The 14,258-nt window shown below is 35.4% G+C and overlaps 1 protein-coding gene across 3 annotated transcripts in view; it reads right to left on the bottom strand.

The window, feature by feature from the left end:
• The window catches only part of LOC121368067 (suppressor of tumorigenicity 7 protein homolog), a 61,699-nt gene that overhangs the window by 16,984 nt on the left and 30,457 nt on the right, over window positions 1–14,258 (bottom strand). For all 3 annotated transcript variants that reach the window (XM_041492594.1, XM_041492595.1, XM_041492596.1), the window contains exons 3-4: window positions 3,034–3,190; window positions 2,115–2,285 (exon numbers count right to left, since the gene is read on the bottom strand). In XM_041492594.1, coding sequence (XP_041348528.1) covers window positions 2,115–2,285; window positions 3,034–3,190 — 328 coding nt within the window. The remainder of the gene's footprint in view (window positions 1–2,114; window positions 2,286–3,033; window positions 3,191–14,258) is intronic.

The following is a 14,258-nucleotide window of genomic DNA, read 5'->3' as shown; positions in this document are numbered from 1 at the left end:
AAAAAAACCCACAATAATATTATTATAATAATATGTATAATAAAGAAATTATTACATTCGCGTGTGTGTGTCATACTGATTTTACGAAACTAATGTTATTTTGGGAAGCGACGTCAAAACATGACGTTGTTTTCCACAAGTCCTAGCTCAGACTTTGCATGTGAAATATGATGTCATTATCTTGTCGTCTCCTATTAGTTGTGGTTGAAACATTTTGAGATGGTCCTTGTTATTCATAAAAAAACCCCACAATAATATTATTATAATAATATGGATAATAAAGAAATTATTACACTCGCGTGTGTGTGTCATACTGATTTTACGAAACTAATGTTAGGATTTATGTATTACCCTCGCTCTAGCTCGGGCAATACAAAAATCCTGACACTTGTTTCGTATAATCAATACGACAATCAAGCTCGAATAGTAATCTCTATTTATCATATATCTTACACTTTCAGTGCAATCAAAGTATGTAATATTTTTCAGATCACATACTTTAAGAATTGTAAACTGATGGCGAGTGTGTTCTGTATTGTGATTGGTTAATTACATTCTTTTTCTGGGATCAAATAGACAGTAACACCCGGAAAGCTAATGATGTTATTAGAAAGTGACGTCATTAGCAATTGGAACAGGCGAAGTCGACGATTCAAGGGTCTACAGTTAGATTGTAGCCAAATATTTTTTTCAAGAAATACCAAATATACAGTTAGTTCCATTGAAAAACTATCCAGTTTACAATGGACATAACCATATTGAGTTTTTAAGATTTGCGGGTGTTATTGTCTATTTGATGCCCGCAAATGTTTCATTTTTGACCTCAGGCTAACACCTTTGGTCAAAAATGACATTTGCGGGCATCAAATAGACAATAACACCTGCAAATCTAAAAACTCCATATGGTTATCTCCTAATTTGATAACTTTGCAAATTAGATGTAAATTAATCAAGGTTACGACATTAGGTTTATTAACATTTAAGCAAACGTACTAGTATGACACACCACAATCGACGTATGCATTCATAGTCATCAAATAAAAACATTTCAATAGTAATTTTACACTAAAAGCTGTCTAGCGTTCAAAAAACAAAAAACATTAAGCCCTAGTTTAATATGATGTAAGGACATCCAAAATGATGTCATTAAAGTTTGACATCATTTCCATTCAAAATTACACAGTGCCACATATTCTTACGTCATTTGGATATCTAGTAATGGCAGACTGGAATTAAAGTTGCGTGTACAGTTTACAAACACACATTGTATTAAGCTGCAGATTATATGATAAAGAGATTATTACCCTCATGTGTTTCAATATCGTCAATATCATATATTAAGAATAAAAATAATGTATTATGCTTGCATTGTACAATTTTTATTCCTAATATATGATACTGACGGTACCAAAAAACACTCTGGTAATAACCTCTATGTATTAAATATAGACATAGCTATGTTAGTAGTAAATTAAATTGGGTCTACAATAATAAGTGTTGCCTTATTTGTTTTTCTAAGCATATAGAACAAAAATATGTCAAAAACAAAGATCTTCCATGACAATATTGGCTTCAAATGTATCCCACCTAACACACTTTTTTTTTTTCTTTTTTTTAAAAAAATTATTATTAACTTTCCATCTTAGATATACTTTGCATGATTTTCTGCTGGTTACATTAGCAGTATTTCCTCATAAAATATGTATTTCTTTTACAAGTACATAACCACAGACTTATTAAAGAAGGAAACATTTTATTTAACGACGCACTCAACACATTGTATTTACAGTTATATGGCGTCGGATATATGGTTTAGGACCACACAGATACTGAAGGAGGAAACCCGCTGTCGCCACTACTCTTATCGATTACAAGCAAGATATCTTTTATATGCACAATCCCATAGACAGGATAACACATACCACGGCCGTTGATATACCAGTCATAGGGCAGTGGCTGGAGCGAGAAATAGCCCAATGGGCCCACCGACGGGGGTCTATCCCAGACTGACTGTGCATCAAGCGAACGTTTTACCACTGGGCTACGTCCCACCTCCATAGACTTATTAAATACCATAAAGCATTCCCATCCCCTACGACTGAAGAAACACTTACTTTCATATTCTGGTTTGCCATTATCAGCCTCACATGTAAAAAACGTCTGGTGATCTTGGGCAGACAGATTCATATCGTAGTATGTGAGAGGGTCTTTGCTGGTGGCCCATATGAATCTCTGATACTCCGAGCCTCGGAACAGATTTAGCGGATTCCGCCATACTTTACACTCTTAAAACAAAACATAACCATTTGTTATCTTTTCATAACATCACTTTAAAACAGTTTTAAAAAGATGACCAAATGCTAACAATCACAAATACATGTGTATAGTAACGACCATTTTTCTACGGTGTCAATCATTCAATGCAATCCATGTGTAATGCAGTGATAATGGAAAGCAGATGATTTGTATGAAATATAATTTTGTTAAAGCGACTTCCATAAATATGCTACTGGTACATGTACAAATTATCAAAAGAAAGATACACTAGGATGAAAATTATACTAGACCTGAAATCAGAAAACTTTACAGCGTCTTGAAATGTAGGGGGCTGTTGTGAGAATTTTATTAAAAATTACAAAAATATTTTTGATAAATTGCTAAAATACAATTTTTTTGTAAAATTCAAATAGTTTTCTTCTCCGAAATATAGTCAGCCACGGAAGACGAGAACTTCCAAGAATGCAGTTTACAAAACTCCAAAAGGACAGAGAGATTTAGATGTACATTTTGTTCCAGTACGAGTAGCACTGGAAAGACTTACAGATTGGAAAACAATCATTAGATGTACTTAATCCATTTAGAGCTTCCATGGCCATAAATGAGGTAATTTGTATTGAGAAAAAACCCCAACACCACATTGTCATGTATATACTTGCTGGTAATATTTCATGAATAAAAAACCCAACCCAACCCAAACCTGCAAGATTGCATAATGACTAATGTCTGTTATGACAATGTTTAATGAATACACACCAGGTAAAGTCTGCTGCTGGGTGGAGTTGGATGTTCCAGAGGAGGTAATCGGCTCGGTTCCACCTTCTCCTCCACCCAACAGGGGTGATATGTGGTTCAAGGACACCTGCTCGATGAACGAGGTGCCATACTTTTTAAAATACCACCACTCAAAAATCTGAAATAAAAAAAAAGAGAAGAAATAATTAAACTCTTTTAAAACAAATGCCTGCAATGTTTTTACAGTGTTTTAGTGTAATATTGTTAAATTTACAGTATGTAGTTTAAAACTAGAAAATAATGTCACTGTTGTCTAATTAGTGAAATCTCATGTTCCAGCCATAGTGGACAGATGATGTACATTGTATGATGACTAATAAGTGTTTTCGAAGTGCAACAATAAAGAGTTTGTGTGTTATAAGATCAGATTTGTTACTGTTGAATCATTAATAAGATGAATGTTAAATAACTGCAACCCCAGTCTAATCAGCTTTTTAAGTGGAAAAACCTAGCTTGGACACCACAAACCTTACTCAGATGATGTACATACATTTGCATAGATTGAGAAACCTGAAAGTGGTGAACATGCTGACATTATTTGGCAAAATTAGGTCACTGTGTATGATCCTAGTCCTTATGGTACCTAAATATTTTAAGGTAGTTTTACCAAGAACTAGTTCACAGAATTTCTGGTGGTAACAACAAATATCATCTAACTAGCATTTGTCAGGTACGTATGTACATGTACGTTAGGCCATAAATGTATCAGGATTCCATGCTTCTGCTAATTCCAGATCTTGGATCAGAAAGAAATGTTTTATTTAACGACGCACTCAACACATTTTATTTACTGTTATATGGCGTCAGACATATGGTTAAGGACCACACAGATTTTGAGAGGAAACCCGCTGTCGCCACTACATGGGCTACTCTTCCGATTAGCAGCAAGGGATCTTTTATTTGTGCTTCCCACAGGCAGGATAGCACAAACCACGGCCTTTGTTGAACCAGTTATGGATCACTGGTCGGTGAAAGTCTTTTACACCTACCCATTGAGCCTTGCGGAGCACTCACTCAGGGTTTGGAGTCGGTATCTGGATTAAAAATCCCGTGCCTCGACTGGGATCCAAACCCAGTACCTACCAACCTGTAGACCGATGGCCTACCACGATGCCACCGAGGCCGGTAGATCTTGGATCAGAAGCATACATGTAAGATTATCAGGTGAAATAAAACAATATCTAGATTACGTCTGTCTCAGTTTTATGATTCTGATGGAACTCTACCCCACCCCTAACCTCCAAGTCAATGCCTGTAAATGTACAAATGTCATGCAAACGTGCATGTAATGATGTTTATAAAGTCTCTAAACTAGAACACATAAAGCATTTATTGTCAAATAGATTTCTTCTATATCTAAGATCTGTTCTTCTTCTATTAACATCATCTTCAGTGTAATTCCACACTCACCACAGACAACTACATTAAATATGTACTGGCTGTACAGTACTGTAGCTCTTTTCAAGACAACTCCAATGTCTTCAAGACAAAATCAATATTTCTCATCACATCTTGCGTTACACATTACATGCAGATCATAGCTGTCTTGTGCCAAAAAATTATCTTTAAAAAACACCTTCCACACTATTTGACGATATTGCTTCAAGATCAAACCATTATTTTAAAATGTCAAAGTGATTTTTTTTTTAAAGAAGTTTCTCATTACTGTTGTAAATAACTAATAACTGATACATGTATATGTTCTCAAGATCAAAGTAGTTTTCAAAGAACAACAACCTTTCTTAAATGTCATGAAAGAATAATTATATCTTGATGGACAGCTAGAGCTGTTATTATACAATGAACTCAGAAAAGAAGTTGTTTTTGCTGAATGGCAATATTTTTTTAGATTCAGTCATTCTGAAGACAATGTGATTAGTCACAAGATGCCATCTGAGTAAAGACCATCCAACAAAAGCCAGTCTGACTGAAAACTATAGGACTAAATGCCATCTGATTTAAGTCTTTAATTAGCATATATCACAAAAGATTGTCTGATCAAAGGCTACATGTATCTGCTTAAAAACTACAGGACCAAACTTTCATCTCACTTAATAAGGTTCTATCACTATCGGCTATAATCTCACTATAAAGGACATCAAACCAAAACCATTGGACTAAACATCATCTGAGTTAAAAGTCATCTGCCTAAAAAACATGTCTAAAATGTCATCAGACAGAACATCAGCTGACTAAAGCTATATAATATCACTTGGCTAACTGTCATCCAGAATATTCAGGTCTATAAGAAGATTGAGTCACACAAGTTCATATATGTTTGATAAAAGATTCATTAGATAAGTCTAAATCTAGTTAATTATAACTGACATATGATGAATTCAATTGTGCAAAAGGGATGGAAACATTATAGTCATGCAGGGGCGGGACACGTAGCTCAATGGTAAAACGCTCGCTTGATGCACTGTTGGTGTAGGATCGATTCTCGTTAGTGGGCCCATTGGACTATTTCTTGTTGCAGGCAGTGCACCACGACTGGTACATGTATATCAAAGGCCATGGTATGTGCTATCCTGTCTCAGGGGATTGGTGCATATAAAAGATCCCTTGCTACTAATAGAAACATGTAGTGGGTTTCCTCTCTTAAGACTATGGGTCACATTTACAAAGGAAATATTTTATTTAACGACGCACTCAACACATTTTATTTACGGTTATATGGCATCGGCATATTTACGAAGCCTGTTTTTCTTAAAAGCAGGTGTTTAAGCATTGTAAATGTATGTAGTTACATACATGTAAGACATAAACAGGCTTTGTAAATTCAGCCCTATACGTCAGAATTACCAAATGTTTGATATCCAATAATCAATGATTAATATATCAATATGTTCTAGTGGTGTCATTAAATAAAACAAACATTAACTTTTCGTGGTCATGCATGTCACAGCCATGTACACCTGTACTAGTTTTTGATAGAGGGAAGATCTTACAAAAGGCGTTTATTCTTAGTCATGTGTATGACGTCCTTAAACAGCTGTGTATGTTTAATAATTTACAATATACGCAAGTACAGACATCATATATATAGTTCACATTAAAGACATACATGCTCACATTAAAAACATACACATATTTAAAATAAAAATACAATGATTACTTTTTGCAAAGTCAGCTCATTATGTTGCAGTTTTTTTATTTTATCATACAAAATTTTAACCCACAAAATGTTATACTTTTTGTTTAAAACAAACAGTTTCTCATACACCACATAGTACTGTTCAATAGTAAAGATTAAATGATCCAGCCTGAAATGTATGATGTAGCTACAGGGTTACCAGCTCAACCAAAAACGTTGTGATTATCGCTGCACTATCTATACGTTACATAAAGATCAAGCCGGGGCCGGTATGGCCGAGAGGATCACATATTTACGGTCCTTATTAAATGGATATTGATCCAGCAAAGCCACACTGCATGTCAAATAATCTGTGATGTTACAATTAATAGGACAGGAAAGACACTAATGGGAAACATAATATGCCAGGAAGCCCAACTTGTATAAATTGCTGTCTGGACACATCTGATTGTCTGTACGAGCTGAACCAATCATTCCAGTCCAAGCCTTGTAACCATGGCAATCAACAACAAAATATAAAATAAAAATAGAAGAAGGAAAAAGGATAACAGGATTAATTTCCTGGACAAATTAGCATTAGCAAATTAGCAAACATACAGAAAGGCATAAATGTTTTTGCCAACTTTAGGCGTAAAAATCTATCATGACCTTCGCCGCAAATTTAATTATGGAACATTGCCTGATCAGACTGAGCTACCTGTGCAAGATTGATTTCAAGTATTCTGTTTACATGAAACACTTTTCATTTCTGGGTGGGTTTTTTTTGCACTTAGTGACAGTAGCAATTGTTTTTTGTTTGTGCTGCAATATCATTAATCTGCTATACATGTTGTAGTTGTATTTTTTGCAAAGTTCTTCACACTGTGTTTTTATTTAACTCCTGAATTTTTATATTGATGTTGATCATCACTTAATGTTTTGCATTTACCATAGTCTGACACCCAATAGCCAATGTATTTTTCGTGCTGGGGTATCGTTAAACATCTATTCTATTCTATTCATTAAACGTCTATTTATAAATTGCAAGAAATGGACAATAAAAACAATTCTGCTTATAACGACAACATCAACTCGGCATATTTTTAAACTACAGCTATTTTGTGTCTGACACACCTGCACCTGCCATTATAATTGTCATTATGACACTAGTTCTAAACACCAGGAGAGAGAACCAGCTGCTGCCACTAACCGATATGTAATTTGTATCACACAGCATAACTGAGTATTTTATTAGCATTTTCCCACAGATAGAACAGGAGATACTGCAGCCTTTGATGTACAATAACAATCAAGGTACATTGGTTGGAATGAGGGATGGGGAAAGGATCAACAAAGGGAGATCTATCTCAAAACCCATTAAACCTCACAGGGCTTCTAGATTATGGTAGCCCCACTCCCATGGCTAGTGATATTCAATGTTGGACTAGTAAATAACTACTGTTGCCATGCCCGATGGCTAGTAAAAAAAAAAGAAGGTAAAATGTTGCAGTTAAGTCTATTTTGTAAATATTGAATGTCCTGCCCCAACCCTAACCTCCAATGTCAGTGTTTTAAGCTCTATCTCCCTCTTTAGGTGACACATCTGTTTATTACGATTATTTTGTAAAATTGTATTAACTTAAAGTAAAGTAGGGAGAGTGAATTTGTATTCTTAGCAAGTAAATGTTTTATAATAACTGATCCCATGGCTAGTGGATTTGATAAGAATTCTAGAAGCCCAGCAGGCTCAGAGGAGTGGCTCTATATGATTGAGATCTAGAAGCAAGATCGACTGTGCATGTAGCATTAGATGTGGTGAAAGGCATTATTAGACTACACATTGTCAGACTGCCTCGGTGTACTCTACATATTACTTTCATAAAGGCTACCATGCATATATATCAATTTAGTGATTTTAGCTTGCATTAAGCTATTTGATCTCATAGAGACACAATATTAAGTAGACACACTGCTATGACCCCAAAACATGACTAATTTTTTTTCCAAGATCACTTTTAAACCATGTGCACTCATTTGAAAAACCACAAACAAACCCAAACAACACAACACGTCATATACAATGTAGTATAGGCCGCCAGCTTTCATGGAAACAATCATTTTTAATAGCTTGTCAGTAGCATATTGGCAAAAATCAGAGAACCAAAAACTCTGTTACCCATGTTATCATGTATAATATTAATCCAACATTACCATACCGGGTAATTACAAAACCCCCACAAAAAAAACCCGTTTGCCAACGGGTTCCAAAGATCAAAGGGCACAGAATAAAAAAAGTACATGTATTTCCTATAAAATTTTAAATTATGAGGCCTTATATAAAAAAACATGACACAGTATATTGTCCATCAGTAGGCATTTCAGGTAGTTGTCTAAGAAGACAATTACGAAACTAAATTGGGGCTGTTCCCAAATTGACCACAGGGGAGGTTTTAAATAGGCAGAAAGATGTGGCAAACACAGCTTGAGTATAAAATAATAATTATGGTGCTGTCAAACACCACCCCATGTAATCAATCTTGGTCAAGAGATGAATCCCTCACCCCCTCCAGAAAACTGCAGTCGCCACAAAGGCTACACTTACTACTGATTCGCTCAAAAGGGGTATTACCAGTATTATGCACGTCCCAACAGACAGAGCATCATATGCCACAGCTTTTGATATACAAGTACCAGTGGTTAAGCTCTGCGAAAGTGCATGCTCTCTGGTGGTGTCACTAAACAACACACACTTTAACCAGGGATATACCGGACGCACAAAACTTGCGTATAGGACGCACTAAAACTTAACTGGACCCGCAAAAATAGAGATACTGCGTCCCGTGGGACGCATAAAATATCTGACATTTTCAGTAACCCTGTCCACTATCAAAGATCGATCATTCTGTGTAACACACTATTTCTTTTCTACCTATAAACTGCGTATTCAAATGGGGATTCCCCATATGGAAAACAAAAAGTTTTAATCTCTGGGAACACTACGTCTTTATCCTTTGCTGCGCTTAATCGGGTAAAGTTAGTAATTTCCGGAAAGAGATCGCGGATTTGCGATCATTCGGAACTTCTCGTCAACAGGCCGAACACAATCGGAAATTCCCGGGCGAATAAAACAAATTGGTTAAATGTTCTGATTTGCATTAACAAACAAGTAGCACGATTCATAAACAACGCATGGTATTGTGAGTGTCATTTAGTTTGCAGGAAATGGTTCAAATAATTATACAGATCAAAGTGAAATGTTGATTTTGAAAGAATAAACAATGAATACCGACATTGATTTCCCGAAAGGAAAAACAATAACACAGCTTGTTAAATTTACTTTAATGAAACATATAGTATACATGTGATTTGTTGTCTGCAGCTCTGTCGTTTGTGTGATTTTGGGACCCTTTGTTTTCGGGTTGGGACCCCCAGAAAAGAAAGAGGTGAGTCCAAGGGACCCCCATTTCAGAAAAACAAGGTAAATCCCTGCTTTAACATGTGTATTCTAATGTATATACATGTATATATATATATATATGTATGTTCCAAAGCAACATGGCTTCTAGCAGTCGGCGAAAAACAGAAACAGAGAAAGCAGGTAATCTTGTCACTGACGAGGATGACCAACAATAGACTGTAATGAGAGAGCCGGTGATGAAAAATATTGATTTTCTTCAACAGAAACAAATTCAGCACTCTATCAGCTACTTCATTACGGAATCCTGATGTCAGCCGTTCTAACGAAGGCACGCACAGCAACAAGGAAACGAAGGCATTGTTTCCTTAATGAAAATCCCCAACATACATGTATGTATTACTATGTAAACAATAAAAAAGTTAAAGTTGGTTTTGTTTAATGACACCATTTACAGCACATTGATGAACCAATCATCAGATAATGGATGTCAAACATTTCTTCATTCTTCAGAGAAAGCCCACTACATTATTTTTCAATAACAACTAAGACTCTTTTATATACATGTACACTTTTCCAGATAAACGTTGCTTTGTTTAATGACACCACTAGAGCACACTGATTTGTTACTCATCGGCTGGTGGGTGTCAACCATCTGGTGATTATAACATACATGTACATGTATAGTCTAAGAAAGGAAACACGATATATTTTCCCATGAGTAGCAAAAGGTCTTTTATATGCACCATCCCACGGGATAGCACATACCACAACCTTTGATCTGGCAGTTGTGGTGCAATGGCACTTTTCCAGATATGACAGTACATACCACAGCCTTTAATATACCAGCCATCAGAAGAAAAAACAACCTCTGAACGTATTTGATCCTGTGACCCAGGCTACTCATATGATTGCTCTATCGACTAAGCTACAATGCACATGACCATGTGTAGATCCCACCTCTTATAAATGTAAACAAAGGCTAATACAGGTACATGTGGTAATTGTGACATTATTACCGTAAATTAGCATTATTACAGGGTACACATGTACGTCCTATTAGTATTAATGGACGTCTTGTTAGCAATTACTTCTTGTTTGGGGGGGGGGGGGGGTGTCCATATGAAACCCCCCCAGCCTACGCCCCTGTAGTGTACAATGTAGGTTTTATAATCTCGAGATGTGTAATTATTTAAATGTACGTGCATGTACCGTGAAACCTGTCTAGACTGGATTACAGCAGGGACACCATATTTATACGGCTTATAGACAGGATCCAGTTTTCAGTGAGTCACATTTTATAATTTACATAATTCGGGACCATGAAACTTGGCCGGTTTTGACAGGATTTCAGTTTGTCACGGGTTTCACTGTATTAATGTACATGTACCAAACCACATGTAATGTTGATTGCATGAAAAAAGAAAAGAAAAAAAAGAAGAATTTATTGGATATTACACAAACACGACAGGGAACATTTTATGCAGCATAGTTACATGATTTCCTACACAAGTTTCATAGATTGCTACATAAAATTTATTTAAATGTCAATGTCAATGTTTTAATTACATCACGTTTACAAAATAAATCAAATATGTAACCTAACATCATTGCATTGAATTTGATATAATTATAAAAATATTTAATTATTTAATATGTACAAAGAATAAAAAGAAAAACATAAAAACATAAAAGAGAGAAAAAATGAAGAAAAACAAAGATAGCACACTGGTACATGTACTAAGATACAATAATAAGATAGGTAACTACTAGTTGCTAATGAATTTTCACATTAAAAACAACTGTTGCTAATAACAAATACAGTTTAAAATCCCCCCAAAAAACCCTGTTCCTTGCACTATACACATGTAGGGGCAAAATGTATCCCAGTATTAAAAAGCCCTCGCTTGATGTACGGTCAGTTTGGAATCGATCCCCGTCGGTGGGCCCATTGGGCTATTTCTCGTTCCAGCCAGTGCACCACGACTGGTACGGTATATCAAAGGCTGTGGTATCTGCAGCTATCCTGTCTGTGGGGTGGTGCATATAAAAGATCCCTTGGAAAATTGTAGCTGGTTTTCTCTCTAAGACTATATGTCCAAATTACCAAATGTTTGACATCCAATAGCCGATGATAAATAAATCAATGTACTCTAGCAACCACAGCAATCGGCAATGCCATGGAGTTTTTAAATCTCCACAGCACTTTTTTGCAATATTCAGCGTTTTTTTCAATGACAAGTGTTTTTTGCCGTGGACATTTTCTTAATTGCAGAGCTCTAGTGGTGTCATTAAACAAAACAAACTCTCTTTTTTATAGACATCTTGTACCATTATAAACTATAACGGTAGATTCTGTTTCTACATGAATAATAGATCTGTTCATAAGACAACTGCATCTTATCCAACACAACGAGCCTGAAGTAATAATAACGGACTGCATGCTATTTTAAAAGCTACATCTAGGCTACTGTTTTACAGCTTCTTAATGACTATTGGTGAAACAATTATGACTAAGAAATCTTCCATTATTGCCCAAATCTACACGTACATGTAAAGTAGCTGCTGTCTGCAGTGAACAGCAAATGCCAATGTAATGGAAAAACACAAGATACTATACTGAAATAACCAATCAATACCGACTCCTTAGAAAACATTTTCAAGCTGTATTTTATTGACTTAAAAAACAACAGAGAAGTAACAAACCGTGAGCTTTTAAGTTTAATGTAAATGTGACACGACGAGCAGGTGTTTTTTTGTGTTTTTTTTTTAATGCAATCCTGTATTATCATCATATTTAAAAACACAAAGTGTCAATTGGTAGGATTCGAACCTACTGCACCCATTCGCATGGCGGATAATTTTCTTTAAAGGGTGTACTTCTAAAATTGTAGTTAGTGGCTGAACATTTTATTATTCTTTAATCAAAATTACAAATTTTTTATATAAATTAATGTATGAGTGGAAGTGTCATATAACATTTACGGAACAAGACTGGGAATTGTTTTATTCCCCCAAGCGACAGGAATAAAACATTTCCCAACAAGGTTCCATAAATTCTGTGTGGCACATATTCATGTGTAATAATTTATTTATATATGCCATAAAGATAGCAGGAAATACCAAGCAATATGATAATTACAATACTGTTATTTGTAAAGCACGTGAGTAATACATTCTTTTATGTTTATTGAAATTGTGCTGGATCATGAAAATACTATAATAATACGCGTACAGGCCTCTAGGGTGTGTTTCCAAGCAACCTTTTTACATTTACATACATTTTATAGAATTATAGTACTGTTTAAATAATTATTTCACATGCACAAAAAGGGATGTCATACCCATATAGACATAAAAGCTAAAATGATCTTTGAAAAAAAACCCGGTAAATTATATACAGTGCTATAGTATGTAATTTTTCAGCATTTCAGATAAAATTCAATCTACTTTGTGAAAATTATTTTATGACAAAAAAAAAAAAAAAAAAAAAAAAAAGAGAGAAAAAAAGAGGAGAATGTTGAAAATAGATAAAAAGCTAAAAAACTATATTCCTGACAAAGTCAATTGTTTCAAATTAAAAATAAATCCTACCAGTACTAGATAAATAAACATAATATATGTAATCTCCTTTAAAATGACAACAGATATTTTCAAATGATTACCAATACACATGTAAAAAAATATAAAAACATGCTTGGTATCTAGCGAGAAAAAAAATTGTATTCTATTTGTTACTCACCTTTAAATGCATGGCATGTAAAATCTGACAATAACTTCCAACATAACAAACAAGACATGGGAATGTACAGAGGTAAGCCCTGGGAAGGTGTCATTGCTCACTGAAAATGATGTCATTCAGCAACTACTATGCAACTGGTGAGGCACATATGGTTTGTACAACACACCTAGACATTGATCAGGTGGGTAATATCATATATGTGAAAGTATATAAAAGCTTTCTCACTGCTAATCCGATTATACACATGCTCCTTACACAGAGCTCCTTACAGTTTAGACACTACAACATTCTTCTCTGATAGAAATTCTGAGCCAAAGTTTTCAGAAGAAAACCTCATTCCAAGATGAACATGTAACAGAAAAATCAACCTCCACTGAGAGAATTCGAACCATAGACCCTCAGTACGAGAGTCCAGCGCTCTACCAACTGAGCTAATAAGAAAATTCCCACTAGCCACTGCCAGTAGGAGCACTTTATACCAACACTACTACATACTCCCCCCTCAAGTGAAGCTACGTCCCTGAGCTGTGGGTCATGGGCAGTTGAACTGTTACGGATCCTGACTTAATTATAACACACCCAGTCCCTATGTCGGCTCCAAATGTAACAGAAAAATCAACCTCCAACCTCCACTGAGGGGATTCGAACCACGGACTCTACCAACCGAGCTAACAATGAAATTCCCACTAGCTACTGCCAGTAGGAGCACTTTACACCAACACTACTACAAAAATAGGCATAACCTTTGGTTTACATTTTTATTCCTCAAACATGTACCTACTAACATGTATATATGCTTGACTCATAATCATAATCATAAACTCACACATGTACAATATATATGCATCTGTAATTTCAAAGGGGGAGGGATGTAGCACAGTGGTAAAGTGTTCGCTTGATGCGTCGGTGGGCCCATTGGGCTATTTCTCATTCCAGCCACTGTATCATGACTG

The sequence above is a fragment of the Gigantopelta aegis genome, chromosome 3 (genome assembly GCF_016097555.1).
Source record: "Gigantopelta aegis isolate Gae_Host chromosome 3, Gae_host_genome, whole genome shotgun sequence".
NCBI classification, from domain to species: Eukaryota; Metazoa; Mollusca; class Gastropoda; order Neomphalida; family Peltospiridae; genus Gigantopelta; species Gigantopelta aegis.
The sequence above is the reverse complement of the archived record's forward strand: the minus strand, read 5'-3'. Positions and strand labels throughout refer to the sequence as shown.